At 28.9% G+C, this 27,488-nt stretch overlaps 3 protein-coding genes across 9 annotated transcripts in view; 1 reads left to right on the top strand and 2 right to left on the bottom strand.

Annotated features, from left to right (window-relative positions):
- LOC135955791 (translational regulator orb2-like) overlaps nucleotides 1-6,682 on the bottom strand; it is an 80,311-nt gene extending 73,629 nt beyond the window's left edge. For 3 of the 7 annotated variants that reach the window (XM_065506152.1, XM_065506157.1, XM_065506158.1), the window contains exon 1: nucleotides 4,223-4,928. The gene's annotated coding sequence lies outside the window, so the exon portion shown is untranslated. Of the gene's footprint in view, nucleotides 1-4,222; nucleotides 4,929-6,459 lie in introns of those variants that run through there. The other 4 variants (XM_065506155.1, XM_065506153.1, XM_065506154.1 and 1 more) reach the window with 4 other exon arrangements.
- A 544-nt stretch (nucleotides 6,683-7,226) lies between these two features.
- ValRS-m (Valyl-tRNA synthetase, mitochondrial) lies at nucleotides 7,227-12,241 on the top strand. The gene is made up of 7 exons (XM_065505091.1): nucleotides 7,227-7,471; nucleotides 7,533-7,975; nucleotides 8,033-9,304; nucleotides 9,361-9,810; nucleotides 9,879-10,329; nucleotides 11,278-11,456; nucleotides 12,053-12,241. The coding sequence occupies exons 1-7, from the start codon at nucleotides 7,366-7,368 to the stop codon at nucleotides 12,101-12,103; spliced, it is 2,952 nt and encodes a 983-aa protein (XP_065361163.1). The 5' UTR covers nucleotides 7,227-7,365; the 3' UTR covers nucleotides 12,104-12,241.
- A 3-nt stretch (nucleotides 12,242-12,244) lies between these two features.
- Nucleotides 12,245-22,491, bottom strand: LOC135954851 (uncharacterized). Its single transcript, XM_065505092.1, has 3 exons — nucleotides 22,325-22,491; nucleotides 13,561-13,719; nucleotides 12,245-13,249 (listed from the first exon to the last, which is right to left on the bottom strand). Exons 1-3 carry the CDS (start codon nucleotides 22,452-22,454, stop codon nucleotides 12,375-12,377), a joined length of 1,164 nt encoding a protein of 387 aa, XP_065361164.1. The 5' UTR covers nucleotides 22,455-22,491; the 3' UTR covers nucleotides 12,245-12,374.
- Nucleotides 22,492-27,488: the final 4,997 nt, after the last annotated feature.

Here is a 27,488-nt window from a genome sequence, read left to right as displayed (position 1 = left end):
CGTACTAGTACGCGCAGCAATTGCCAACAGATGATAGATGGAAAGTATAGGAAAGTTAAACAACAACTACTACTACTGCTGCAGCAGCTATAATAACAAAAATCATAGTTAACTATTATTATTGTAGCGTGAACGAACAACAAAAAAATACTTAATCTCGTACAATCAAAATAATGTCATCAATTAGTTAAGAATATAATGAAATTAGTTTAGAAAATAATATAAAAACGTATACTGATGTGTAGTAACAATTTGTTTTGATACAATTGAAATGTTTGTTGAAAGAAATTTTAAAAATTGTAATTTTTTTATATTAATTACACCCTTCACCTTCGTGAGAAGGGTATATATAAGTTTGTCATTCCGTTTGGAATTTCCACAATATAATTATCAAACCCTATAAAGGATATACATAGTATATTCTGGATCCTTATAGATATCGTAGTCGATTAAGCCATGTCCGTCTGTCTGTCTGTTGAAATCAACTTTCCGAAGCCCCCAAATAAAATCGAGAAAATCGGTCCTCAAATGGCTGAGATATAAGGAAAAAAACAGGACAACCTCGATTTTTATCTGGATTGCTAAGTCTTTAATATAGACAATATGGATAACTACTGATAGATATTTCAAAGACCTTTGCAACGACGTATATAAGACCATAGTAAGATGGACCTACAATGGGTCAAAATCGGAAAAATATTTTTTTTCGCTAAATATTAAAAAAAAAATTTAAAAAATTTAAAAACAATCCAAAATTTTTTTTCCAAAAAATTTTAAAAACTGCTTTGGAAAAAAAATAAATTTTCTTTACCTAAAAATATTAAAAAATTTTATTTTGAAGTATAATTTGGTGAAAGGTATGTATTGTTTTCGAATTGGTTTAGTTAGATACCGAAAGAAAGTTAATTGCAATTTGATTTTTTCGATCATTGTCTGTAAAAGTAAAATACTGCAGCAAAAATCCTAATCGTATTAATAAAAAGTAGTGGCACTTTTTAAGGCCGCTGCTGAATCTTCGTCCAGCAAAATTTAGTGAAATCGGTCAAACCGAAGCCGATTTTTAGAATGAATTACACCTCTTTGCAAGCCTACTTTGACATTTAAAAAAAAGCTTTCAACACTTTTCCCAATAAGTGAAAATATTTTTCAATGAATGTAAACAAAAAAAAAAATATATTTGAAATTTGTTTATGGTACGAAATAATAGTCAACTTTATGGACTTAAAATCGACTTTAAGGCTTTTGTGATTAGGCTGAATGCTTTCGAACAAATAACATTTTGTTTGACAACAAAATGTACCAATTAAAATTGAATACTACTTGTTTGGCTAGTTCACAAATGTTTACTAAATTAATTTTAGAAGAAGCTCTATAATTATCACTAGACTATTGACAATTGACCCACAGTATCATACACTAATATGTTTTAAATTATACTCTCAGTTATTTAAATCTATTTTTAAAATAAATTAATTATACACTTTATTTATTACGTACTTTAAAACAAAAAGTGCCATTATTTGAATACCATTTAGCAAAGTTTGATAATAATTACTTTATAAATATTATTGGTTTTTTAACTTTTTAAAAGAAATTTAACAAGTTATTAAATTTACAGCATATTTAATGTTTAGCTCTATAATTATAAAAAAAGAAACCTAATATTACATGGTAAAACTTTTAAAATAGTTGTTGTTAAATTGTGTCCTCTAAATTTCAAAATAACTAATGACGACTTTAAAACTTTTGAAAAAAGAAATTAAAACAATTGACCAATGTTCAAAGTTTCTATTGTTTACAAATAAAATAAAAAAAAAATTCATTTCTAATGACACCATTACAACGTAATCAAGTAATTAGCAAGCACCTGAACATTACAAATATTCAGTTCGTGTGCTAATACAAAAAAAAAATATTTATTAAATTTCATGTCATTTTTGTAAGGACAAATAATTTACAAGAACTTCAATAGACAATTTTTACTACTAAAATAAGAACACTAAGGGCTGAATAATGAAAAACTAACATTAAAAATTACTAGCAAAATGTCGTGTTAAACAAATTACTATTAAATATCTTTTTATACAGATATTTGTTATTAAATTTAATACAAGCAAATAATGGTGTAGAACTAGCTTTATATAGTAAATAAGTAAGGGGGTGATTAACCAAACTCAAAACAAGTTAAAATATACAATAGCAAATAATAATAAGCAAAATTCTGATAGAAATACAAAGACAACAAAAAATTTGGCAGACAAACATGTACAATATCTATATTTGTTTTGTATTTTTGACGAAAACCCGATACGATTTAAACTGATAAAAAAAAGAAAGAATGAAATATCAAACAAAAATTGATTATTTTAGTCTATCAACTACTTACTTTGTTATATGTTTGTATTTTTATCACAAATGTTTAGGTATTTATCATCAACTTGTACATGCACACGTTAGAACAAAGTATTTTTAACCGCTTTAAAAATAAACTACTACCCTTTGTTATCAAATAAACTATTATAATATAGCAATTTCTGCAATCATGCTCATCCAAATATTAAAGGAAAACTATTTACGATTTTTTTTTATTTTTAAAGTGATTATTGACAATATAATGGAAACTTTTCAAATTACATATAATTTAAAAGTTTAAGAAATTTTAATTTTTTTTGTAACTAAAAACAAATGGAAACTTTTCAAATTACATATAATTTAAAAGTTTAAGAAATTTTAATTTGTTTTGTAACTAAAAACAAACTAAATGTATTTGCCAAAGGCTTCGTTTGCGCAGAAAACTATCCTAAGGAAATACCTAACGGTTGAAACTATTTATCAGTTTGTTGATTAAAATGCCTGCTTTATACCGATTCCAATCATATTATATTTTCTGATATGAATTGGACTCATACGTTAAAAACAGTTGCACACCATAATATTCCCAACGTCAAACTTGATTGTCTTATTTGTGTTCTTGAAATCCAATTTCTTTCCCTTCGGCCGTATTACAATGTTCGCATAGTTTAAATGTCTTTTGGCAATTGTTTACGAGTAGTACGGGTTTTTTAGAAATAAGTGGGTTTGCGGGGACCATAGCAACCAAGAACCTCCTCATTTGCCCTGCGTCTAATAGCTAAAGAACTAATTTAAAATTCTAGATTTTTGAAAAAAATCCTGGGAGTAATTTTTGCTATTTTCTTAAACCCTCTTGCTATTAAATTATCTTGTCTTGGAGTAGTTTTACGAGTGTTGATTTTTTGCAGTAACTGTCTCACGAAAGTTGTTTGTAAGTATTGTAACTACTAAAGAAATTTATCACATATAGTTTTTGCTTCAAATTTTCGTAAAACTTGACTGTAGACATTTTTCTAATTATTAAAAAAAACTTATTGTGTGAATAGAAATAAAATTAATAAAAATATATTGTAAATCATGATGATTTTTACGTTTTCTTACATATTATTTTTCTTGCTTGCAGAAGTTTAAAAGTTTCCATTGTTTTGCTAATGCTAAGAAGTATAGCCATATTCTATAAAAGTTTTATGTTAAACTTTAATGCTTTAAAACGCTGAAATTTGATATAATAAATTTAAATATTTTAATAGAAACCTAGTAAATTTGAATAGGTATAGTTTTTAAAAAAGTTTCCATTGTATTGCCACTCACGGTATAATTTAAAAACTTAACTTAATATTGATCATGCTTAAAATTATTAATATTGACAGACATTACATCGAAAAACAAATATAAAACATTGTTAATAATGAAACTTTTAAAAAAAATATTCAGGGACTCGAAAAGGGTAAAAAATCAAAATCGAATTGGATTAATTTAAAATGTTTACAGATTTTAAATTGTACCACTAATTAATTTCATGAAATGATGTACCCAATTATTCTAATTATAATTAAAACGATAACAATTATTAATAAATATAAAAAATAAAACACGAAATGAAAAATCACACAAAAAAGATAAGAACCGAAATAAAAAGTACCTAAACAATTACTATCTATCTTTATTTGTTTTGAAGAATATTTTCATATGTTTGTTGTTGTATTTGTTTAATTTTAGTTCCTATTTTGTTAGTTTTCTTCGTAAAACAAAATATTTAAATGTAAACATTAACTAACACACAAATAAAACGAGAAAACACAAACACAGAAAAATAAATAACAGAAAACAGGAGAGTGGGGTTGTTTTTAGTTATTTTTGCTTTACTCACTTAAACTCTCTTCGTTTGTTTTTAGGTTAAGTTCCGTTTTTTTTTTTTCGGTTTCCAAAAAGGGGGGTTTGTTAATTTTTATTTATGTATTTTTTTCCTCAAACGAATTCTTGCTTGCTTGATTTTTTTTTGTTACTTTTAGTGATGTAAAAAATTCAGGTGATTTCTCTTGTTTTTCTTTTTTATTACACTTCTTCCATGAAGATTTTTATTCTCTGATAAAAAAAAAAGTAGAGGAAGAAAATTTTGTTTGAAAACCCCTAGTTTTTACATAATTTTTCCAATTTAAAAAATTTTAATTTTTTCTTTTTTTAACAAAAGCAAGATGTTTTTAAAATTAAGTAAAAAATTGTTTTATAAAAAAATTGCGTTTTTCGTTGGTTGTTATACAAAATTGATTTTTATAAATTTTTCTTTTTTCAATTTTTGTTATGAAATTATTTTCACACGCGCTCTATGTTTTTTCTGTTAATTGTTTTCAACAGCCAGTAGTTTTTTAAGCACAGTTAGTTTTAATTAACTTTTCAACTAGATTTCTACAATTAAATTTTTTTTATTAAATTATGGGTTATTTTTGTTTTCCGTAAAAAAATAAGCGCGTTTACGATGTGAATGCTGTAAAAATTTTCAACCAACTAATTGGAATTTCGTGTAGGGAAAAATCAATCTTTTCGTGGTTTCTCTTTTGACCCTTTAATACGAACCAGCGTTGCCGCTTTGGTCCAATTGGACCAACAAATTGAATTTTGGTAGTTTGGTTGGTTTGTTCCGATTTTTGTCGCATTTTGGTAGGTTTTTTGAATATGTATTTTTAAGAACAAATTAACAAAAAAAACTATGTTAATCCAAAATAATAAATTTATTTATAAAATATGAAGACAGAATTATCTTTAATTTTTAGTTTATTCAAGTAAATGTGTACGTATTTAGTAGTGTTCAGTTCAAAAAATGCCAAAGGCCTTGCAATACTAAAACTTTTAAAGTATTATACATTTAATTTACACATTTTAAATATTTCAAAATTATAACACATATTATTTAAACTGTGTGTAGTCATGTTAAAAGAAGTAATAAGTAGTGAGCAAAAACATTTTTCTTTAAAAATTTCAATAATTTATTTTCGTGAATGATTTTCAGAAGTGAGCAGCTATGACCAATTATGTACCGATCGCCATGAAACTTATTTGTGTTGAATTTTGTCGGCATACCAACACTTTTAGGAGTTTTGTGCTCCTTAAAATAAGTTTTAGAAATGGGCCTTATATTGGGCTTAGGTCAATTATATAACGATTCACACACAATTTTTAGATGTGACATATTTATGATTGTAGTGTAATTAAATAATATTCATCCTCAGGGTAATGCTATAGCAGCAATAATATAATTTTAATTTAACTATGGAACAAATCAAGATCCGCGTAACAGTTTTTATTTTCATAATTTTTTTTCTGTTAATATTCACATTTTCTGTATTGCCGGCCTTCGGCCGGGTGAAGGGACTTTTAGTTCTGGGGTGTATCGAACACCGGCTTCGCTAAAATCACTTTTTCTGTATATCAAAATTTTCTGAAGTACTGTCATATAAAATCAAAAAGGAATTTTTGGTTCACAATATTAATAAACTGTACCATATTATATATCATATTAAAGGTATTGTGAAGCACTATTCAATGATACCCATAACGATCAGTTTGTTTTCCAAATATATGAGAAATATACTATTATATGTATTGACTTTAAATTCATATAACTCTTAAACTAAAAGAGAGCAGGGAAAAATATTAACGTTTTTGTGCTTCTAATTATGAGAGCTATCAACACCAAAGAAATTATAAAAATGCAAGCTGTTTCGCTGATCTTGATTTATACCTTAACTATTAATTTTGAAAGGAATCCAAATAGCATTTCAAAAATATTTAAATTTGGTAGGTTTTGGTAGTTTTTAATCTGAAATTTGGTAGGAAAAATATTTTATGAGTGGCAACGCTGATACGCACCTGCGCTGTCTTTCTTTGTCTCTTTGCTTTTTTTCTAATTTGACATTTTGTTTTGTAACACCATTTTTTATTTTTCTTTTTTGCAAAAAAAATGCTAATTAGAAAATTATTCTATGTACAATTTTGAGAAAAAATTTAAATTTCTTTTACAGATTGATTTTTTTACAACAAACTTCACTTTTTATATAAAAATTTGAGGAAGTTATCATAAAAAAACTCCCACTTTATTTTCTACTTTACCTTTTCTTGTAGCCTTTTTCTAGTTATATTTTTACTCGTAGCTTTATTTTTTCATGAAGATGTTTGTTGTTGTTTTTTTCCAAATATATTATAATTTATATATTTTTTGCAGTTTGTTGTTATTTTTAAGTAATTGTATGCATTTATTTATATTTTTAACTATTTTTTTACTGAAATAATACCCGGACGAATTTTCTTGTTACGTCTTCTTATTTTTTGTGTATTTTTCACACACAAGTGCAGAAAGAACAACAACAAACTGGCATGGTTGTATTACTAGGGCACACTTGTAAAATTTAGTACTATTTTCGGGTACTTTATACTCCGGCTCACGTCAAACGGCTGACATCAACAAACCAACACTTTTTTATATGAAGTTTATATGAGCTAACTTTGGGGGGTCATGAGCCAACTCATCCTAATAAGTGTTAGGGTTCTATATCTGAAACAAAAAGTCGACTTTTTCCGTTTTTTAAAAAGTCGACTTTTCGAACTTTCGACTTTTGGTAATTTATAAGCGTCGACTTTTCGAACTTTCGACTTTTTAGTTAAATCGACTTTTTTAGACTATTTTCGACTCACTCGCAGGAAAAATATAATAATAATAATAAAAAGTGTGATAAAGAAGTAAAGCCCTCACTATTGAATTATTTACACTATATTTAGTTTTAATATATATTTGTTTATTTTTAATTTCTGTTTTTTGACAATAGTTAATACCATTTGTTGTTTTTGTAGAACTACCACCACCTTGTATGTAAATTCGCCGTGGTGTGAACTGTTTAACCATCAAATTAGTCACAAAATTAATAGAAGAAGAATCAAAACAACATCAGCTGTTCAGATACCGCTACAGCTGATGTAATCAGTCGCAAGACCAAAATTTTCACAATTTGTTTGTATAAAATGTCTAAATTTTTACAAATATCATTTAAAATAAGTCTGAAAAATTATGTAAAACATAAAAGTCTGTTAAATTACCGCTGTCGGCAACGCTGGACATCGAATTTAGGTAATGACACTTTCAAGTTCATTGATAAATATTAAAAGAACTGCATTTTTTATCAAAACAGCCAATTTAGCACCAGGATATCAACCAAAACTAGTGGAAAATGACAAATGGAATAAGAGTTATGGACAGTCTTCTGAAACAAAAGGTAAATGTAAACCTGGAACATTTCGTATGTTGCTGCCACCACCCAATGTTACGGGAAATTTACATTTGGGTCATGCTTTAATGGCCACTGTACAGGATGTTATATGCCGTCAACAAAGACAATTGGGTTATGATGTGGTATGGATACCGGGCACAGATCATGCTGGCATTGCCACCCAGGTGGTGGTGGAAAAAAAATTATTAAAAGATCAAGGTGTCACTAGACATCAAATTGGTCGTGAAGAGTTTTTAAAGGAAGTATGGAAATGGAAGCAAGAAAAAGGTGAGGGCATAACCGATGATTTACGTAAGTTAGGCTGTACGCTTACGTGGGATAGAGAATATTTTACCATGGATAAGGTAAGAGGAAGATAAGTTGAATTGATAATTTAAAAAATTATAGTGTTTACTTTATAGCGTCAAGCGTATGCCGTGAATGAAGCATTTATACGCCTTTTCGAGGAAGGTCTCATGACACGCAAAGAGTCTCTAGTCAATTGGTCTTGTGCCTTAGAATCTGCAATTTCTGATATTGAGGTAGAAACGTTAGACCTAAAAGGCGCCACCGAAATTGCCGTACCAGGTTATGACAAAAATATTACATTTGGCCGTATTTATGACATAGAATATAAAGTTTTGGGTAGCGACAAAGAAACAATAACAGTATCCACCACCAGACCCGAAACATTGCTGGGCGATGTCGCAGTAGCTGTTAATCCTACGGATGAGCGTTATAAAAAGTATCGTGATATGCCGGAGGTTTTGTTATGGCATCCTTTTCGTGAAGAACCTATACCCCTGGTTTTCGATGTAACTGTTGATCCTGAGTTCGGTACTGGTGCTGTTAAAATTACGCCAGCTCATGACCGCAACGATTTTGAATTGGCCGCCCGGCATTTACTTAAAGCCAAACAAGTATTCACCCCTACGGGTCACATAAAGCAGGAATATAAAGAATTTGCTCAATTGCCAAGATTTGAAGCTCGTGAGAAAATTTTAGAAAAACTAGGAGAATTACAACTTTTAAATTCTATACGTGATCATACTATGCAATTGCCCATATGTTCACGGTCAAAGGATGTTATAGAGTATATGTTGAGAAAACAATGGTTTTTGCATTGTCAACCCATGGCCGATGAGGCTTTAGCGGAAGTTTTAAGTGGACGTTTGCAAATAATACCGAATAATTTCGAAATTGATTGGCAAAAGTGGCTGGAAAATTGTCATGATTGGTGTGTGTCTAGACAATTATGGTGGGGTCATCAAATTCCGGCCTATAAAGCTGTAGATACCACTACCAATGAAGCCACTTGGGTGGCAGCACACTCAGCAGAAGATGCTTTAAGTAAAGCTCAACATATTTTAAAATCATCCTCTATAACTGTAACACAGGATTCAGATGTTTTGGATACTTGGTTCTCCTCGGCACTGCTACCCTTCTCCGCTTCAAATTGGCCTTCAGAAGAATATAAAAATGATTATCCCCTGGATGTAATGGAAACCGGCCATGATATTTTATTCTTTTGGGTGGCCCGGATGGTAATGTTGGGTGTGAAACTCACTGGCACAGCTCCTTTTAAGAAAATACTGTTGAATGGCATTGTGTGTGATGCCCACGGACGTAAAATGTCCAAGAGTTTGGGTAATGTAGTGACACCTCAACAAGTAGTGCAGGGAGCATCATTAGAGGTAAGTTGTTTCTTTTATAAAGAATAAATAAAATTTTATATTTAACATACTTTTAGTCTCTGCAAGAGGATATAAAATCATCACATAAAGCTGGTATTTTAAGTGCTTCAGAGATACAAAAATCTATTAAAGGTTTGCAGCGTATGTTTCCTCAGGGTATACAAGAATGTGGCACCGATGCTTTACGTTTTACCCTGTGCTGTCACAATATTAAAAGCCATTTCATAAATTTTGATATCAATGAATGTTACACCAATAAATTATTCCTGAATAAAATATGGCAAGCTACTAGATTTACACTGGGTGCAGCAGAACGCTTAAACATGCCTCTTAACGAGGTGGAATCAATGAATCATGTGCCCTTAACCAAATGGGATTTATGGATTTTAAGTCGTTTGGCGGAAACTTTAAAAATCTGCCAAGAAAGTTTTGAAAACTATAATTTACATGCAGCCACTCAAGCTTTAAAGCATTTCTTGTACAATAATTTATGCGATGTGTATGTGGTGAGTTATTAAATTTTGTTTCCTTAATCTTATTTGCTACATTATAGTAATTTGTTTTATTAATTTAGGAAACCTGCAAATCTAACATTAATTTACAAAAACCTGAAGGTTATATACACTGTGCCACTTTAGCCACTGCCTTAAGCTGGTCTTTACAGGCTATGAGTCCTTTTACTCCTTTTCTAAGCGAAGAATTGTTAAAATATTTGCCTCAAAACATAGAAATTGAGCTGAATAGATTTCAAAATCCCCAATTAGAGCAAGAAATTAATGATATTTTGGATATATCACAAAATGTTAGACAACTTAAGAGTCGTCATAATATTTCCAAAAAATATGATCCACAATTGAAATTGTTTGCCCATAACGAAGAAGCTTTGCGGCTACTGCAGAGCCATGTGCAAGAAATACAAGCTTTAACTTTGGTGCGTGGTGTGCAATTGGACATGTTGAGCGAAAGTTCTAAAGATAATAAGGATTTGAAATTATTTTCCACTGCGGGACATTTGTGTAGTTTTGGTAAGTTTTGTTTGTCATTGCATTCGTAATTTCCAAATTTTTCATTTGCGAACCCATAAAGTGTATTCTGAATCGTAAATGCGGTGTCGATATAATCATGTCCATCTGTCTGTTGAAGTCTGTTTTCCGAAAGCCTTATATAATTTACATTCACGATTGATACATCAATATAGATATAGTCCTGGTTAGGTTGCTATTTAAATTCGGGAAAATCGGCCTAAAAATTGCTGTTACATAAATTTTTTGGGTGATATGTTTCTGGATTACTAAGTCATTAACATAATCAATATGGATATCCAATGACGTGTCAAAGACCTTTTCAACGACATATATAACGCCACAGAAATTCGTACCGAAAATAGGTGAAAATCGGGAAAAATAGTTTGTATCCCGATATTTTTTAACAAAAAAAATATTTTTTTTTCTAAAAGAAAACGATTTTTATACCTATTTCACCCTTTTTTTACATCCAAATTTTTTCACTCAAATTTCGTCAAAAAATTTTTATCCAAATTTCACCAAAATTTTTTGTATCCAAATTTCATCAACAATTTTCTCTTTCTCTAAAAAAACCGATTTTTTTTACCTATTTCACTTTTTTTTACCATTTTTTTAATCCAAATTTTTTCACCAACATTTTTTTATCCAAATTTCAGCAAAATTTTTTTTATCCAAATTTCACCAAAAATTATTTTTTCATAAATTTTGTTTTTCACCTGATCGATTTATCACCACAGACGAAGATAGCTCTCTTACATGTTTTTACTTAAATTTGTTTATTCTCAAAACATTTTTGTTTTTTCACCAAAAATTTATTTTTCCAACAATATTTTTATTCTGTTTTCCATCGTTATCTGATAGTATACTTTGGTGAAGGATATATAAGATTCGGCACAACCGAATATAACTCTCTTACATATTTTTAAACGATTGTGTTTTTGTCTGTAGGCATATCAACCAATGATTTGTATAAACCAAAAGCGGAAAAGTCAACATTAGTGAATAATCTGAATGAGCAGAAATTGCAGAAACTGGAAGCTGAATTGAAACGTTATCAAATGCGTGTGGAAAATGAGGGTTTTCGCAAATCCGCCAGTGCTGAGATACAAGAGAAACATGCGCAAAAGGTAAGTATTTTTGGTGAAAATTAAATAATCAATCATATCGTTAGATTAGTGTGCAAACTTGCTAAGTTCACTTTTTATGAAAATTGCGATTTCAATACAAACAAGATACACTGTTTGCGTAAACAAAGTTTACAATTATTTAGTTTTTTCTCTTTATTTTTTCAAACTTGTTTTAATTTCTAGTTTGGTTATTAAATTTGAACAAGAAAACGTAAACCATCCTTTTTTTAGGGATATATTTGATAATTTTGAAATTTAATATTATCTCGACTTGTGATATCAAAACAGTTGCTCCATTGCCTTTTAAGAGCAACTTTAGTGACTATAGAGACTTTGTTATTTGATTTAAAGTCTCTATAGTCAATAAAGTTGCTGTAAAAAGGCAATGGAACAACGATTTTGATATCACAAGTCGAGATAATATAATAAATTTCAAAAACGTTTGTCTCTCCTGTACAAATTGTGAAAACGGACATAGCACGTTTGCAAACTTAGCTAACGATATATAATTGATATGCCTATTTTATGTAATACATGCATATATTTTCAATATCTTTAACTTTTTCATACATATATATTTCTTAAACTCATTACAGATCCAACAATTGGTGGTAGAAATAGAAAAAATTAAATCCATTGCAAGTTGATTGTTTGTAAATTAAAATAAATAACTATTCTTTATTTTTTATTACAAAATTAGTAATAATTGTTATAAAATAACTGTTTAAACTTAAATTAAATTTCTAAAATAATAAAAAAAACACTATTTAATTGCTAAAAGTAAATGATTCACTTAATTTAAGTATACTATTTTGTTTTCCACTGTTTTTTTTTAAATAAAAATCGTCTTAAAGCTCTCAACCTAAATAAATTCCTCAGTCATTAAAAAATAATGAATTGTAAACCCCATCTGTCACATCATATAACCGGACAACCATTTTGTGAATACGAAAGATAAAAACCTCGATTTGATATATCAAAATCTTCATTGCCATCCGTAACGACGTACAGCACAAACGGTTTGGTTGAGCTGGTTGTTGTTACCAAACCTAAACCACAGAAACGATCACTTGGTAAGGTATTGCCATTTTGTGTGGGATTTGGTATAATCACAAAATCTGTGGTACATTCTTGACTTTGTACGGCTTCCGTGGCCAACAGCGAAGGATCTACAGCACCCACATCATTGGTTAGAGTAAACGAGTAGGCATCTGAGTCTACTTGACTCCAGGTTATAGAACATTTATTTGCTCCCATACGTATACAAATGCCATATTGATGATTTGCTATTTGTCGACTGCCCGGAACACCAATCGAATTGGGCAGAGAGTTGGGTGCTGAGCCATAATTGAAACTTTGCACGGTACCACTATCTTCCATATAGTATTGTAGACAGCCCGATGGTGCCAGTGTGGGAGAGGCACAAGCCAACTGTGCTATTTGAAATTGCCACTGACGATTGAATGTATAACTAGCTGAGGTGGCTACCGAGATGGTTATAGGGGATTCACCATTGAAATCTACATACACATGTTGTCCTGAATTGTCACCACATATGGCTGGTACGCGCGATGATCCACCCGTTATTTGTAAAGAGTCTGTCAAACAGAAGCCATCTCCATTTGGTGGTGCCAATTGTAGGGATAAAAAGTCAATTCTCAGCTGACAAATATTAGCATCACAGGGTTGAACGACTATGGTACATCTGCCGCCGCCACTGTATGTTCCCGGATAGCCGGAATTGTAAAAATATGTATTATTGTATTGGGTGGTAGCTCCACAAGTTTTTTGGTCTGCGAAAGTGGAAAAATGGGAAGTGTTGTAATAAATTTATTTTATAATAAAATGAAGAATAAATAATAAAATTAGGGACAATTAAAAAATAAGTTAATTTTAAATAATTCTAAATTATTCCTATTTATGTAAAACAAATAAAAATTTAATATAAATTAGACCCATATTTAAACATTTTCTTTGGTTTTACAAATATGGACAGTAAATTGGTAAGTTTATGTAAATAGTTTAAAGGTTTTAAATGATTTAGGAGTGAGTTTTATTTAGTGGGTTTATTTTATTTATTAACTAAACATTTATTTCTTCTTACATATACAACAAACTGCCTGAGTGGTAATCGTTGAACAACTACCTGCCGATACACCTCCATTATCGGCACATTCTCCTCTCACCATGCAAGTTCCATGGAGATTATTTTTACCCGTACACACCTCGTTGGCAAAACGGCCGATTGTATAAAAAGGAAACCCTAAAAATAGAATAAAATAAAATTTTTATAATAAGATTACTTAAATATTTGATTAGAGTGTCCAAAAAACCGGCAAATTTAAAAAACCGGTTTCCGGTTTAACCGAAAAAGTGTGTTTTTGAAAAAACCGGTTTTGATATTTATCTTTTAAAAAAACTGATTATCCGGTTTCGGTTTTTGTCTTCAAAAAACCGGTTAACCGGTTTATATTAAATTTTTATTCAATATAAAAAATACGCTAATTTAAAATTTTGGAATTCTTAATGCAATTGTCTTATATATTTTTCGAAATATTGCTAAATGCTACAATTTTCCATAAAATGAATCAATATTTTTAAAAATGGTATCAATGTTTTTCAAAAATATGTTGAAATGAGCTTTTGAAAATATATTTCATTAAAACCGGTTAACCGTCTTACAAAAACCGGTTTTTCAAAAAACCGGAATGTTAAAGAAAACCGAAACCCCAAGTAACTTAGGAATTAAATAGGTTTTTTTTTAATATAATACAAAATGTAGTCAGTGCTCATTCCAGTTTTGCGTTCAGAAAAATCATTGAACTTCGGAATAATTACTACGAATGTCTTAAGCTGGGTTTCCGCATACACCATAAGCGGCGTCGATAAAGAAAACTGAGACTGAAAAACGTTGGTGTTCGTCACCGTCTCGTTTCTGAATTGTTTTCGTTTGAGTTGCGTGCGTTGAACTTCGGAATAATTACTACGAATGTCTTAAGCTGGGTTTCCGCATACACCGTAATCGGCGCCCATAACGAAAACTGAGACTGAAAAACATTGGTGTTCGTCACTGTTTCTGAATTGTTTTCGTTTCAGTTGGGTGCGTTGCGGCATAAAACAGAAAAGAAATTATTTTTTAAGTTGTCATTTGGAAATTAAATAGAATTTGATTATTTTTGACAAAATCTATTAAAATCTCTTCCAATAAAGAAAATTATTTTTTTTATCCATTTTGATTTTCTTTAAATTTGAAATAAAAAAATAATTAAAATAATTTTGTTCCTACAGCACCGAAAACAACCTACTTGAAGTTGTTTTCGTTCCGGCCCCAAATGACAGGTTTTTCGTTACTAATCGGTGCAGTTTCGTTCCCAATTTTCGTTGCCGATTTCTGAAACGAACTTTTTTTCGGTGTAAATGTATGAAATTTCGTTTTAGGTGCCGATTACGGTGTATGCGGAAACGTAGCTTTATGTGGGGGAGAAATACTCCTTCTTTGGATCGGTTCTAAAACCAGTTCTATTTATAATTATCCTTCACCATGAGTGTTACTGGTTTCTAATTTCTACATTTTTTTTATTTCCGACCCTATAAAGTATATATATTCTGGATCGTTATAGATAGCGGAGTCAATATAGCCATGTCTGTCTGTATGTTATAATCAACTGTCTGAAGCCCCTAAATAACTTATATACATGATTAATACATCAATATATCCGCTATAGACGGGAAATTGGCCCACAAATATAGTCATTAATATAGGCAATATGAATATCAAATGTTGGACATTTCAAAGGTTTTTCCAACGCAACGTATGTACATATATAACGTCATAGTTATTTCTATTTGTTTTATAAACTATTTTTCCTATTAAACCTATTAATAAATTTTTAATTTTAAAATGTGAATATTTCGTAAACTGTAAGAGAGATTTTTATAGGTAGATCTCTTCTAGTAAATTCTTAGGATCAAGACAATAATATGGCATCCTTTATAAATTTGCCATAAAGGGTGTTTTTTTATAAAGGTGAACAACTTTAAATTGAAATAAAAGAGAGAAAAACGTTTTTAATATCCATCCAATTTATTAATTAGACAATTTGCCATTAATGTTTAAATATGATTTCGGTCATGTGGCCGGCGCATCTAGCGCGTACATGTAGTAACCAGGAGGTCAAATTTTCACACATCATTCGCAGTAAATCAGGCTGTATTTCGACAATAACGCGTTGAATATTCTTTAAATACCATCCTGCTTAAACCTGCTTGAGGAACGAAAAAGTTAGTAAGCATGTCTCTCTACCGCTCGCCGTTGAATTTAATGTTCTGAACATCGTTATTTTTGACATATGGACCAATGATTCCACCAGCCCATAAAGCACACCAAGCAGTGAGTTTTTCTGGATGTAATAGTGTTTCGATAATAACTTGATGATTATCATCGCTCCAAATGTTACAATTCTATTTATTAGACATTTAACCAAAAGTGTGCTTCATCATTGCACAAAATTTTAAAATGAAGGGTGTAATTAAATCGGTTTACGTCTTGTACGCGCTAGCCACGGTGGTCACAATCTCGAAATCATATTTAAGTTCTTCAACTCTATAAATAACTCTTTGTATTAAATTCGGGGGCTTTAGCCTTTAATATCTATATTCAATTAGATCTCTTCCTCACCCATGGTATATTTTATTAAAATTGAACCATCCGTTTAGAAATTAAAAATTAATAGCAACTTTTTTTTTCGAAATTTCCCCACTGTGCAATGGATTGTCTCATATTTTTGATTCCTTTTTATAAGAACGATATAAGCATTAGAAAAGCAATTGCTATTACATTGTAATAATCTTTTTAACTTTAATTTCATTTCTATATTTATTGTCATCATCACTTTAGTTCTCAATTATTCGTGGTCGCGTTAAGATGTCACTAACGTTTCGGTAAATTGAAATCTAAGTAGTGTTTAATAAACCTGCTAAAATTATAGAAAATATATGATAACAAGAAAATATAGTGCAAACTTAATTAAAATTTATTAGTTTTTGTTAAAAATGTTTAAAAAAAATGCATTTTTGCTAGTTTTTTACACATGCATACGTATACATAAACACATCCATACATAATTTTACGTATGAGTATAAAAAAAGCTAAAGAAAAAATATTCAATTGTTGTTGTTTTTATTCTTCCTCTGTATACAGGAATAACCATAAAATTAGCTTTATTCTTCATGCGCTTAAGGTTTAAATAACAACAAATACATTTGGTTTCATTTCCTTTTACAAAAGCTTTTTCCTTTGCTCTTCTCAATGCATTGTCATAATTCTCAAGTCATTCCCTTTAGTTATTAGTTTATCGTGTTCGCGTTAAGAGGTGTCACTAAAGTATCGTTAAAATAAAAAATTAAAACGGTTGTTAACTCATAAATAAATTAATAAAAATGTGATATTTAGGAAATATAGTGCATAATTAACAAATATTTAATATTTTTTGTTAAACACATTAAGAAATTCTAGCCGAAAAATGCAATTTAATATTCGCAACTAACGGTACACAAATTGTATGTATGCAGTGTGTGTAGAAAAAAATTCAAAAGAGAGTTAGTTAAATTTTTGTTATTGCTTTTATTACTTGCTTTGTGCAAATCCACAACAATGCCAACAACACACTCGTATCATTCGTTTAGCATGCGTATGAGTTTTAACAAGCAACAACATATTTTTTCAGTTCCGTTTCCTCTTATTTTCCTTTACTCTCACTCTCTTGTAGAACAATTTCGTTTTTTCTTCTATACCTATTTTGAGTGCTTTATTAAATTCTTAATTGTTTGTTGTGTTAAGGTGTCTCTAATGATTCGTTAAATAAAATCTAAGAAAAATGTGGTTAAATTTTAATAAATTAATAGAAAATGTGTTAAGTTTATATGTATAGTGCAAAGTTATAAACAATTTAGGGTTTTTTTGTTCAGAATGTAAAGAATGAATGTGTGTGCCAAAAATAAAGTTAAGAGTTCGACTTGTCTGCCCTTATTAAAGTTGTTGATGTTTTTTTATTATTGTTGGTTCATTTTCATGCATTTCTGGCTTTGCAAACACATTTTTATGAGTTTCAATTCCTTTTCCATATTTTAATAAAAAGTAATTTGTAGGATTGATTTGTGCAATTTATTTAATTTTTTTTGCATTAAATAAATTAGAATGAGTTATTAAATAAAATATGTAGTTAAAAAATAAAATATTTTTATTGTATATCGGTAAACGGTTAATTGTGACACCTTAATAAATAAATAAACTGTCGCAAATCCGTAATTGTTGTGTAATTTTGTGCATAATATGAGTGTGTGTTTATTAAAAATATAAAAAATCGAATCGAAAAAATAAGTAAATAAAAAGCTTGAAGAGAAAAAATCAATTTAATAAAATTTAAGTATGGCCTTTTTAAATTAAAGAATGAGTGTTAATTTAAATAAAAGAAAAAAGTGATCGTGAATTAAAATAAGCAAATTGTATACTACATGCATACAGCAAACATACTGGCAAACATGCAAACAGGTAAATTATTTAAATATAAACATATTTTTCATTAATATATACCCCCATATTCATAATCAGTTTTTAAATTTATGAAATTTTTATGAAATTAAATTTCCATACAAAATTTGTCTTATAAACATTTGATAAATTTAAAAATTGATTACGAATAAGGCCCATAATTAATAACTACAGCATTTCCTATTGTATTTTAGAAGTTTCTAAAATACAATAGGAAATATAATTGGAATACCTATTCTGGAAAACAATTAAATATTCTGAAATATAATTTAAATATAATTAGAAATTGGTTAGTAAATACTACTATTTTCATTGTAAATTTTTAATTTTATAAAAGGTTTATAAAACATAAAATTCCAAACAAAATTTGTTTTATAAACCTGTAATAAATTTTAAAATTTATTATGAATAAAATCCAGTTTAATTTTTAAGTTATTTGTATGAGCAAAATATTCACACGGTACAAGTTATAAAGTCGTATGTCATAAAATAATACCACGAAAAAATATGACTGCTGTGATCATATTTTCAAATTTGTGTGCTGATAAAAGAAAAAAAAATTAAAATTTTTTTAATAAAAATCACAAACCAAGTGAAACAAGTAATCTTATATACCCTTCACCAGATTATACTTTAAAATATTTTTAGGTAAACAAAATTAAAAATTAAAAAAATCTTTTAATTTTCATTTCAAAATTTAAAAAAAATTTTGATTTTAATTTTTTTTGTGAAAACAATTTTATGCCCTATTTTTTTATTTTTAAATTTATATAAAATTTTATTTTTAAATTTATTAGTGAACAAATTTTATAATAATTTTCCCGAATTTGTCCAAATTGTAGGTCCGAATTACTATGGCGTTATATATGTCTTTGCAAGGGCTCGATGAAGAGGTGTTTTCTTTCGACTAAGATTTTTTTCTTTGAAGCAAAACAACAATTTTTGAAAACTATTGTAAAACTTTAGTACTTTATGACAATGTGACTTGAATTTTTTTTCACCATTATCCCACTTGGGGGCATTTGGCTTCCACAAAGCATCTCCATCTTATACGAATTGTTGCAGTTGTTTTTCGCATATTTCCCATGTAGATTGCACTGTCCTAATTATTGCAGTATAGTGCGTCTCCGTGTACGATGTTGCCATTAGATCCATTGTTATTGTTTGTATCAGTTTAAACAGTTGTTGTTTCAGCTAAGTAGATGATTGGTCTGCTGTTGCGGACCAATCATCATACATGTCCTCGGATACATGTATGATGTTGCCATAAGGATTCAATCGATTGTTATTATTGCCTTGTGCCTGTTTCGTTAATCGGTTGTTGTGACTTGAATACCCCAATTATATATGTTTAGTAGACTTGACTCATTTCCTTACCCCCTGTCTATACTTGACAAATATTCATCATAACAATAAATGACATTTGTTGTCAAGACAAAGTTGTCTAAGCAAAAGCACTAACAATTTTATCATAACGAAGCAATATACTTATAAATGGAGACTATACCTGACAATTTTTTATTCAGACAACCATTTTGAAGTTTATCATGATAAAAATTTATCAGGTATAACCAGGGGGTTATAAAAGTTTTTCTTTATTTGTGTTGTTTTCTCTGTTATTTGATTTAAAGACCCTATTGTTACTAAAGTTGCTTACAAAAGGCAATGAACAATGTTTTTGATAATCTATCTTCTTCTATATAAATAAAAATCAAATGTCGTTCGTTGGTAATTGCATCAGTAGAGAACGGCCGGACCGATTTAGACAATTTTTTTTTTTAAATGTTAGTCATAGCCCAAGTTAGTTTTTTACGAAATGAAAAATTGACCACGCCCACTTTTACGCCCACTTTTTTCGATTTATCTAAAATCGGAAAACGGCTACATCGATTTGGCTAATTTTTTGTTTAAATGATCATAGTAATTCAATTTAAGTTCTTACTGAAAGAAAAATTGACACGCTAATTTTTTTCGATATATCTAAATACGCTAATAACTTGGGCAATTAGCGTTTAATCAAGAAAAAGAGCTCGATCTGTAATCACTCATATTTCTTAACAAAAATCGATTTTTTATATAAAACCTCAAAATATCTAATTTCGCTAATAACTTGGCCAATAGCGTTGAATAAAGAAAAGGACCTCAATCTGTGATCACTCATATTTCTGACAAAAACTCGATTTTTTATATAAAAACTCACAATATCTAAATTCGCTAATAACTTAACCAATAAGCGTTGAATTAAGAAAAGGAGCTCGATCTGTGATCACTCATATTTCTGACCAAAAATCGATTTTTTATATAAAACTCGATTTTTTATATAAAAACTGAAAATATCTAAATACGCTAATAACTTGGCCAATAAGCGATTAATCAAGAAAAGGAGCTTGATCTGTGATCACTTATATTTCTGACCAAAATTCGATTACTTATATAAAAACTCAAAATGTGTACGTTGATTTACATGAATTCTGTTGTTGCAAGACTTAGGTTTTTGACAACAAACTTTGTCCTATATGAATAAAAATAATCATTCAATAATAGGTTTTTTTCTTTTTAACTATTACCCTTACCCTTTTCAAACCGCTTCTCATAAATTCACAAATCGAAAACAAGCATTTTTTTAACTTGGACAGGACAACGTCTGTCGGGTCAGCTAGTTGGGAATAAATTTCAAATATTTCATTAAATTGAATGAATAAACTACTTAATAGAAAAATGGACTTTTTACACTTAGTACTTTTGTGAAAAACGAAAAAATAATTGTAAACGTTTTTTAAGCAAAAATTATGCAAATGTTTTTCACTTTTTTTTCATATGTATCGTGATTAGAGTTTTTCACGGGATGGGAATTCCGCAACATTTTCAATGACGGGAAATTATTTTCCATAGATTTATGTGATGTTCCAAAACGAATGCAGAAGATTCATACAACAATAAAGATTTAACCCAAATAGACCAATAAATATTCAAAAACTCGTGAATGTTCAAGGCTGTCACCGAATTGTATTCCGATCGAAAGTGGAATTATTTAGTATTTTGCTTTTTCACAAAAAGTAAAACGAAAATTTTTGGAATAAAACCACCTTCGTGGAATTGAATTTTGTTAAATATTTTTGGATTTTCTTCAAATTTTTAATCAAAATTAGAAATCCAGTCAATTTATCTCTTTTTATTAAATTTTCATTGGATTTTTTTTATCTGTATCCAATTACATTTTAACAAAGTCTAAATTCTTAAAATTGAATAATTTGTTCTAGTCGGGAATTTCAAAATGAATAATGATTTCCTGGGAAATGAAGAAATGCGGGAAAAGAAAAACTCTTATCGGGATGGTTTTAATGATATTTTTAATATAAAAACTATTAATACACAGTATGTTCATTGTAATTTCTTAATTTTCATTTGATATGCTTAAAATATGTATTACTTAATTAAACCAATCATAATTTGTCTTTACGAACTGACACAATCGATCAATCCAATTGGCAACAAATATGGATGCCAGCGAATCGGATTTCTCTCATTTTGTACTAAAAATACTTTTCGTTTTTCCACGCGATTAGTGTTGCTAAAAATTATGCTAAATTTGTTAAACACGTTCTTAATAGTTTTTAACACAGTTATATAGAAATTTTAGAAAATAAACACAAAAGTAAATTCGTAAATAATTAATACAGCGTTGGTCACGAATTTAGCATACAAACCATATGCCAATATTGGATCACATTTTCTCTAAATAGATATTTTTGGAACCCACGTGAGATGTCCAAATATAAGCAATTAAAGTGGTAGAATAGACCAGGGCATCAAACGTTTGGTAAATACCAAGAAATTCAGTACCAAAATCACATTATTTTTCCAATATTTTTGTATTATCATATTTTTTATACAAATTTATAATATTTCGCATTTTCATATATACGTTAAGCACTCTTTTCTTTAAATTGTTTGGTTCCATTTGATTATGTACTCGTGCAATAATAATTCATTAATACAACATATTTATTTGTAGAACTTTCACTGAAAACTTTATGCACAAGGTTTCAAAAGTAGGTTACTACTACTACATATTTCTTTTTCATATATTTTTTTCGATATTCAGTTTAATCGTGTTTGTTTAATTAGTAATTGTCACAGATTTCTTAGTAGGCACCAGTTAAATCTAAAGAAAACTATTTTTTTTTTCTTAACACGCGTTGAAAATTTCTCATTTTAAAAGTATGAATTGGGATTTAACACCAGCAGTATTTTTTTTTTTTATTTTGTTTGTAAAATTTGTGTATTTTTTTTAAAATTTTTTTCTTATTATACTCACAACGTCGTGTTCTGGAATGTGGCTGAGAATCACTAATATTATCGAGTTCGTTTTGTAACGGTATTTCCATACATGCGGAATAACCGATAAATATAATAAAACCAACAATAATATAACCGACGTAATGCATTTTCGTTTATTTCTTTTTTTCGCCGGTTTTCTTAAGTGTAGTAGTGGTTTAGCTATTCTACACCTGATTTATTCCGTTTATTTCAACCGTATTCTCTTAAAACTCAAATACAACTAAACTTGATTCCTTTCAAAATCAACGTATTTGAACTTGTTCTTCAGTTAATCTATGGGGCGTAAAGGTGTTAATTGATTTACAGCATGCGCTAGTAGTAGATATTTCAAATTTGCTCTCTTTTATTCATAAAACCATGAAAGTATTAGTAACTGGGATGAGTAATAAATAGTATGTTATTACAAATTGTACCCACAAAAGTTAAAACTCAGAAAAAAATTAATCTTACCTGTTTACCGGTTTGTAGGAGAGATAAGCTAAAATCTCCTAACAAAAATGCTTACAGAAGACATAATTTTTATATGGCGAATTCCCACTTGTAAACAATACAACATGCTCCTTGTAATTAGAGTTTTTCTTTTCCCGGGAAATCGGGATTAATTTTGAAATTTCCCGGGATCCCGGAAATTCCCGCATAGAACAAATTAATCAATTTTAAGAATGTAGACTTCGTTAAAAAGCTAAAAAAATATCTTTGGATTTAAAATGTAATTGGATACAAATAAAAAAATCTAATAAAAATTTAATATAAAGATATAAACTGACTCGATTTCTAATTCTTGTTATATATAAACCCTGAACATTCACGAGTTTTTGGAATATGTAATTTGAATAATGAAAATGTTATTGGTATATTTGGGTTAAATCTTTTTTGTTGTATGAATCTTCTGCATTTGTTTTGGAGCTTTAAGCATCTTTTAGAGAAAGTCAAGTTCAAGAAGTAAGAGAGCTATATAATTCACCAAATTATACTACAAAATACAAATTTGAAACATTTTTAGTTAAAATTTTTTTTTTAATTTTTTGGAAAAAAAGCTTTTTCGAATTGTTATTTGAAAATTATTTTTTTTAAATATTAAAATTTTTTTTTTCAAAAAATTTTTGGTTTTTAATTTTTTTTATGTGGTGAAAAAAAATTCGAGTTAAAAACTATTCTTTCCGATTTTGACCTATTGTAGGTCCAACTTACTATGGTCTTATATACGTCGTTGCAAAGGTCTTTGAAATATCTATCATTAGATATCCATATTGTCTATATTAATGACTTAGTAATCCAGATATAGGTCAAAAATCGAGGTTGTCCTGGTTTTTTCCTCATATCTCAGCCATTTTTGGTGATTTTAAATAGGAAACTTCTCGAAAGCATGTCTGACAGAATTATTGAAGATTTGGATTGAAGATTTGGATGCCATTTGGGGTTTTCAGAAAATTTATTTCAACAGACAGACAGACGTCCGGCTTAATCGACTCCGCTATCTAGAAGGATCCAGAATATATATACTTTGTAGGGTCGGAAAATTATATTGTGGAAATTACAAATGGAATGACAAACTTATATATACCCTTCTCACGAAGGTGAAGGGTATAAAAAAACATCAAATAAAACTAAGGAATTCTCACACAATTTCCCGGGATTTCGGGATTGAAAATGTTGCTGAATTCCCGGGATTTCGGGATTGAAAATATTGCTGAATTCCCGGGATTTCTCGTCCCGGGAATTCCAGTGAAAAACTCTACTTGTAGTCGATAAGAGTAAGTCCAATAATTATTTAAATATTTCACTTACAACCTATTTCTCTGTAAGGGATAATTGTAAGCTTTTCATCTATTTTCGCTTACATTAATACAGAAATACATTCAATTATTTGCTTATTTGTTGCTTCTCAGTAAGGTGTATAGTTAAAAAATGTCAAGAGAGGTCAAGTTTCCTGAAGTATTTAGAATTTATTATTAAAAACCTTAGGACTAGAAGAAATATTCATCGTCTGTCTGTTTAAAACACGATATTACCCAATCGAAAGGAGCTAGCAGATATTTATAACACATACAATTCAGAAACAGTTTTATGTTTTTTGGGACTACAAGTTATGTGATTCCTTTTGTGTAATTGAGGCTATCTGCCATTTATGGACCGAACTTCCAAACTATTTACTGATCTTTTAACTTATAACTCTGTACTTTTCGGTTATGAATTGTCCAAAAAAATGTACAATTGTACAAAATTCCTCAACTCTGATAAGTACGTAGGTACTACTTGATCTTCATACACGTACATATTTATTACCAATGATAATTTGAATCATCTGAATAATTATGAATGTGATGGTACAAATAATAACAACAAACAATAACAACAGTACGAGTAAATATGGTATGATGAGAGAGTAGTAAGCAATAAGAAGGCCATTGATCAAGAAATAGAGCAGAGATATACGCTATTGAGTGTGTATGTGTTGGTAGTCCCTAATAATTTGAACAAATAACGATTTAAATAAAAATTCGTGTTATTCATATTTTTATTTGTTTGTTGTGCAGAATTATTTCTCATCTTACCACTTCTTACTACCTACAATGTTTTTCTTGTTTAAATTATCGTAACTGTTTTTTTTTTAAAAAATACGTCCCAAAACCGAATGAAATCAAATTCACTTGCTATACCATAGGACCATGTCGTTATAATTTTGTTATTGTAATTGATTTTTTTGAAATTTCTTTTTTTTTCTCTTTTTTTTTGTAAGAAAAATAGAAAGTTAAAAAATCGCAGTATACAATTCCTTAAACAAATATTTACCCTGTTGGATAATATCATTTGATAGTATTTATCATTATTTTATTTTCTTCTTATTTATCTTTATCAAATGTCGTATTAGAAAAAATTGTTTTACTTGGAGTAAATTTTTATTTATATTTAGCATTATCAAAATTAATTCATGGTTGAATAGATATTGTGCACACGTGAAGATTATTAACCGATTCAATGAAAGTGATAAATTTTGATTTTGAAATACATATCTACGTTTATACTTATTGATTATCATTTGCAATTCCTGATTACCGAACAAATAGGCATAATAATAATTACAATACTTATTTGATTTTGGAGGTTATATTCAAATTTAAAAAAACTGTTACCTATTTATTTTAAATTTTTTTTCCAAACTTATGTCTGGCCTCTTCAGTGACTTCCAACTACAAATGAAGTGATAAAACAAACTAAAATCCAAATCTAAATATTTTTCATAAAACAAACCTCAAATGAGAATTCCTGAAAAGATTTTTTTGTAAATTACTAGAATAGGTACAGTGACATCTCGATTATTCGTAATGGTCGGGACCGGGAGCATTCTGGATAATCAATTTTCCCGGTTAATTGAGTACCAATTTTAAGTAGTTTTTTAATACATATAGTTTTTCGATAATGACATTTACGGCTCTATATTTCACCCTGATCCATCAGTTGGATCAATATCGTCCAATTTGGTAGACAAACATTCACAATAACGTTTTCAGCATTAAGGCAAACTGCTCTCAGATAAACAATTCCATCTCCATTATCTCATTGGTGAGTTTTTTAATTGATATGAATTCATTTAATTTTTCCACGAAAATTGTAGCAGCTATATAATCAGCTGCATATTTTTCTCCTGCTGCATTAAGTTTGTGAATACAATAGATGTGTTCGCGTACTTGATAATTTGTACAATAATGGAATCACTCGATTTGCAACAAACCGTAACGAATCTCTTTTATCTGTGCAAAGAAATTCCCGAAATTTCCAGACAAAAATTTCCCTAAAATTTCTAAAAAAAAAATTTCTCAAATTTTCAAAATTTCTATACATTTTACTCGATATCGAATGCGGTAAGTCGGCCGCCAGTTTAATTTCGAAAATACAATATACAGTGAGGCCTCGATTGTCCGTTATTCGATTAACCGGCAACATCAATTAACCGGGAAAGAAAATTTAAATATTTTTGGATCGATTTAATTTTTTTGCATCGATTAACCTAATTACCTCTATTATCCGGGATTATAAGCATAATTTTTTCGATTATTTTTGAACAATCAATTTGAACAATGTGAATAAAACGAAAAAGGGGAATTCCCTCTATTGCATACGATGATTCGGAAGCATATACAAAAGTAGATTTTGCAAAAGAATTCAGAACCAAAAGATGGTTCTGGATTAACAGCGAAGAAAAGGCTAAAATATTTCACTCAAAATATTTTAAATGAATGATTTTAAACCTGATCTAATATATAAACAAATTACACATAGAAATTATATAGTATACTTTTTTTCGTTTTATACTAGTGTTGTACGTTTTGTTAAGCACAAATTTTTTTAGAACCAATTTACGTAGTAAAAAAATTACAACAATTTTGCTAACTTGATTGTTTCTAGCAGATTTCAACCCAAATATCAGAAAAAAGTTTATTTAAAACTGGAAAATTGACATTTCAAGTAGGCGGAGATTTTTTGAGATACTTTACATTAAAACATTTAAGGATATTGCCATTCTGATTAGAAAAAGTTCTTGAGAAAAGAAAAATTCCGGTAAATTGGGAACACTGCATTCGACATTGACCAAGATATTGTGTAAATTTATAGTAACTTTGATGATAGAAGGATACGAAAAGGAAATCTTATAATTATAAGAACATTTGAATTTTTGTTTATAACTGTAGTATTTCTAATAAACATATCAATTGCATTTCTGTATACATTAAATTTTCAAAGAAATTGATTTTTAGCATTGCCCTACATATTACCCTTCAAATTCATTCTAAAAATATACCAAATAGAAAGTGTTTTTTAAAAAAATGAAAGCTGAACTTTATGAAATTCTCAAATATCACAAACTAAATAGTCGCACGACAGTCGAGCGCCTTTAATTATCAGCGTCATACTAATTAACCATATAATAAAGAAAGAACCAACCTATCATCATATTGATGTTGTTAATGCTGCAAAAGAAATGGAGCATTTTATGGTTTTTTTACAACTTCATACAAAATTCAATAGCAGGTATTTTCTATGTAGATTCATTCCATTTTTTTAGCACAAAGTTATCTTTTATTTATATTTTTGCAGTTTTTTAAAAGTTTTTTTAAGATTTATTTTTTTAAATTGAAAAA

The sequence above is a fragment of the Calliphora vicina genome, chromosome 3 (genome assembly GCF_958450345.1).
Source record: "Calliphora vicina chromosome 3, idCalVici1.1, whole genome shotgun sequence".
NCBI classification, from domain to species: Eukaryota; Metazoa; Arthropoda; class Insecta; order Diptera; family Calliphoridae; genus Calliphora; species Calliphora vicina.
The sequence above is the reverse complement of the archived record's forward strand: the minus strand, read 5'-3'. Positions and strand labels throughout refer to the sequence as shown.

What these genes read in the sequence shown, in the direction of transcription:
- LOC135954851 (XM_065505092.1), bottom strand. Translation starts at nt 22,454, where the DNA reads ATGCATTACGTCGGTTATATTATTGTTGGTTTTATTATATTTATCGGT. An exon ending in ACATTCCAGAACACGACGTT is followed by an intron (nt 13,720 to 22,324) that starts GTGAGTATAATA and finishes TTCTATTTTTAG; the next exon opens with GGTTTCCTTTTTATACAATC. An exon ending in TCAGGCAGTTTGTTGTATAT is followed by an intron (nt 13,250 to 13,560) that starts GTAAGAAGAAAT and finishes CCACTTTCGCAG; the next exon opens with ACCAAAAAACTTGTGGAGCT.
- ValRS-m (XM_065505091.1), top strand. Translation starts at nt 7,366, where the DNA reads ATGTCTAAATTTTTACAAATATCATTTAAAATAAGTCTGAAAAATTAT. An exon ending in GGGACATTTGTGTAGTTTTG is followed by an intron (nt 10,330 to 11,277) that starts GTAAGTTTTGTT and finishes TTTTGTCTGTAG; the next exon opens with GCATATCAACCAATGATTTG. An exon ending in AAGAGAAACATGCGCAAAAG is followed by an intron (nt 11,457 to 12,052) that starts GTAAGTATTTTT and finishes AACTCATTACAG; the next exon opens with ATCCAACAATTGGTGGTAGA.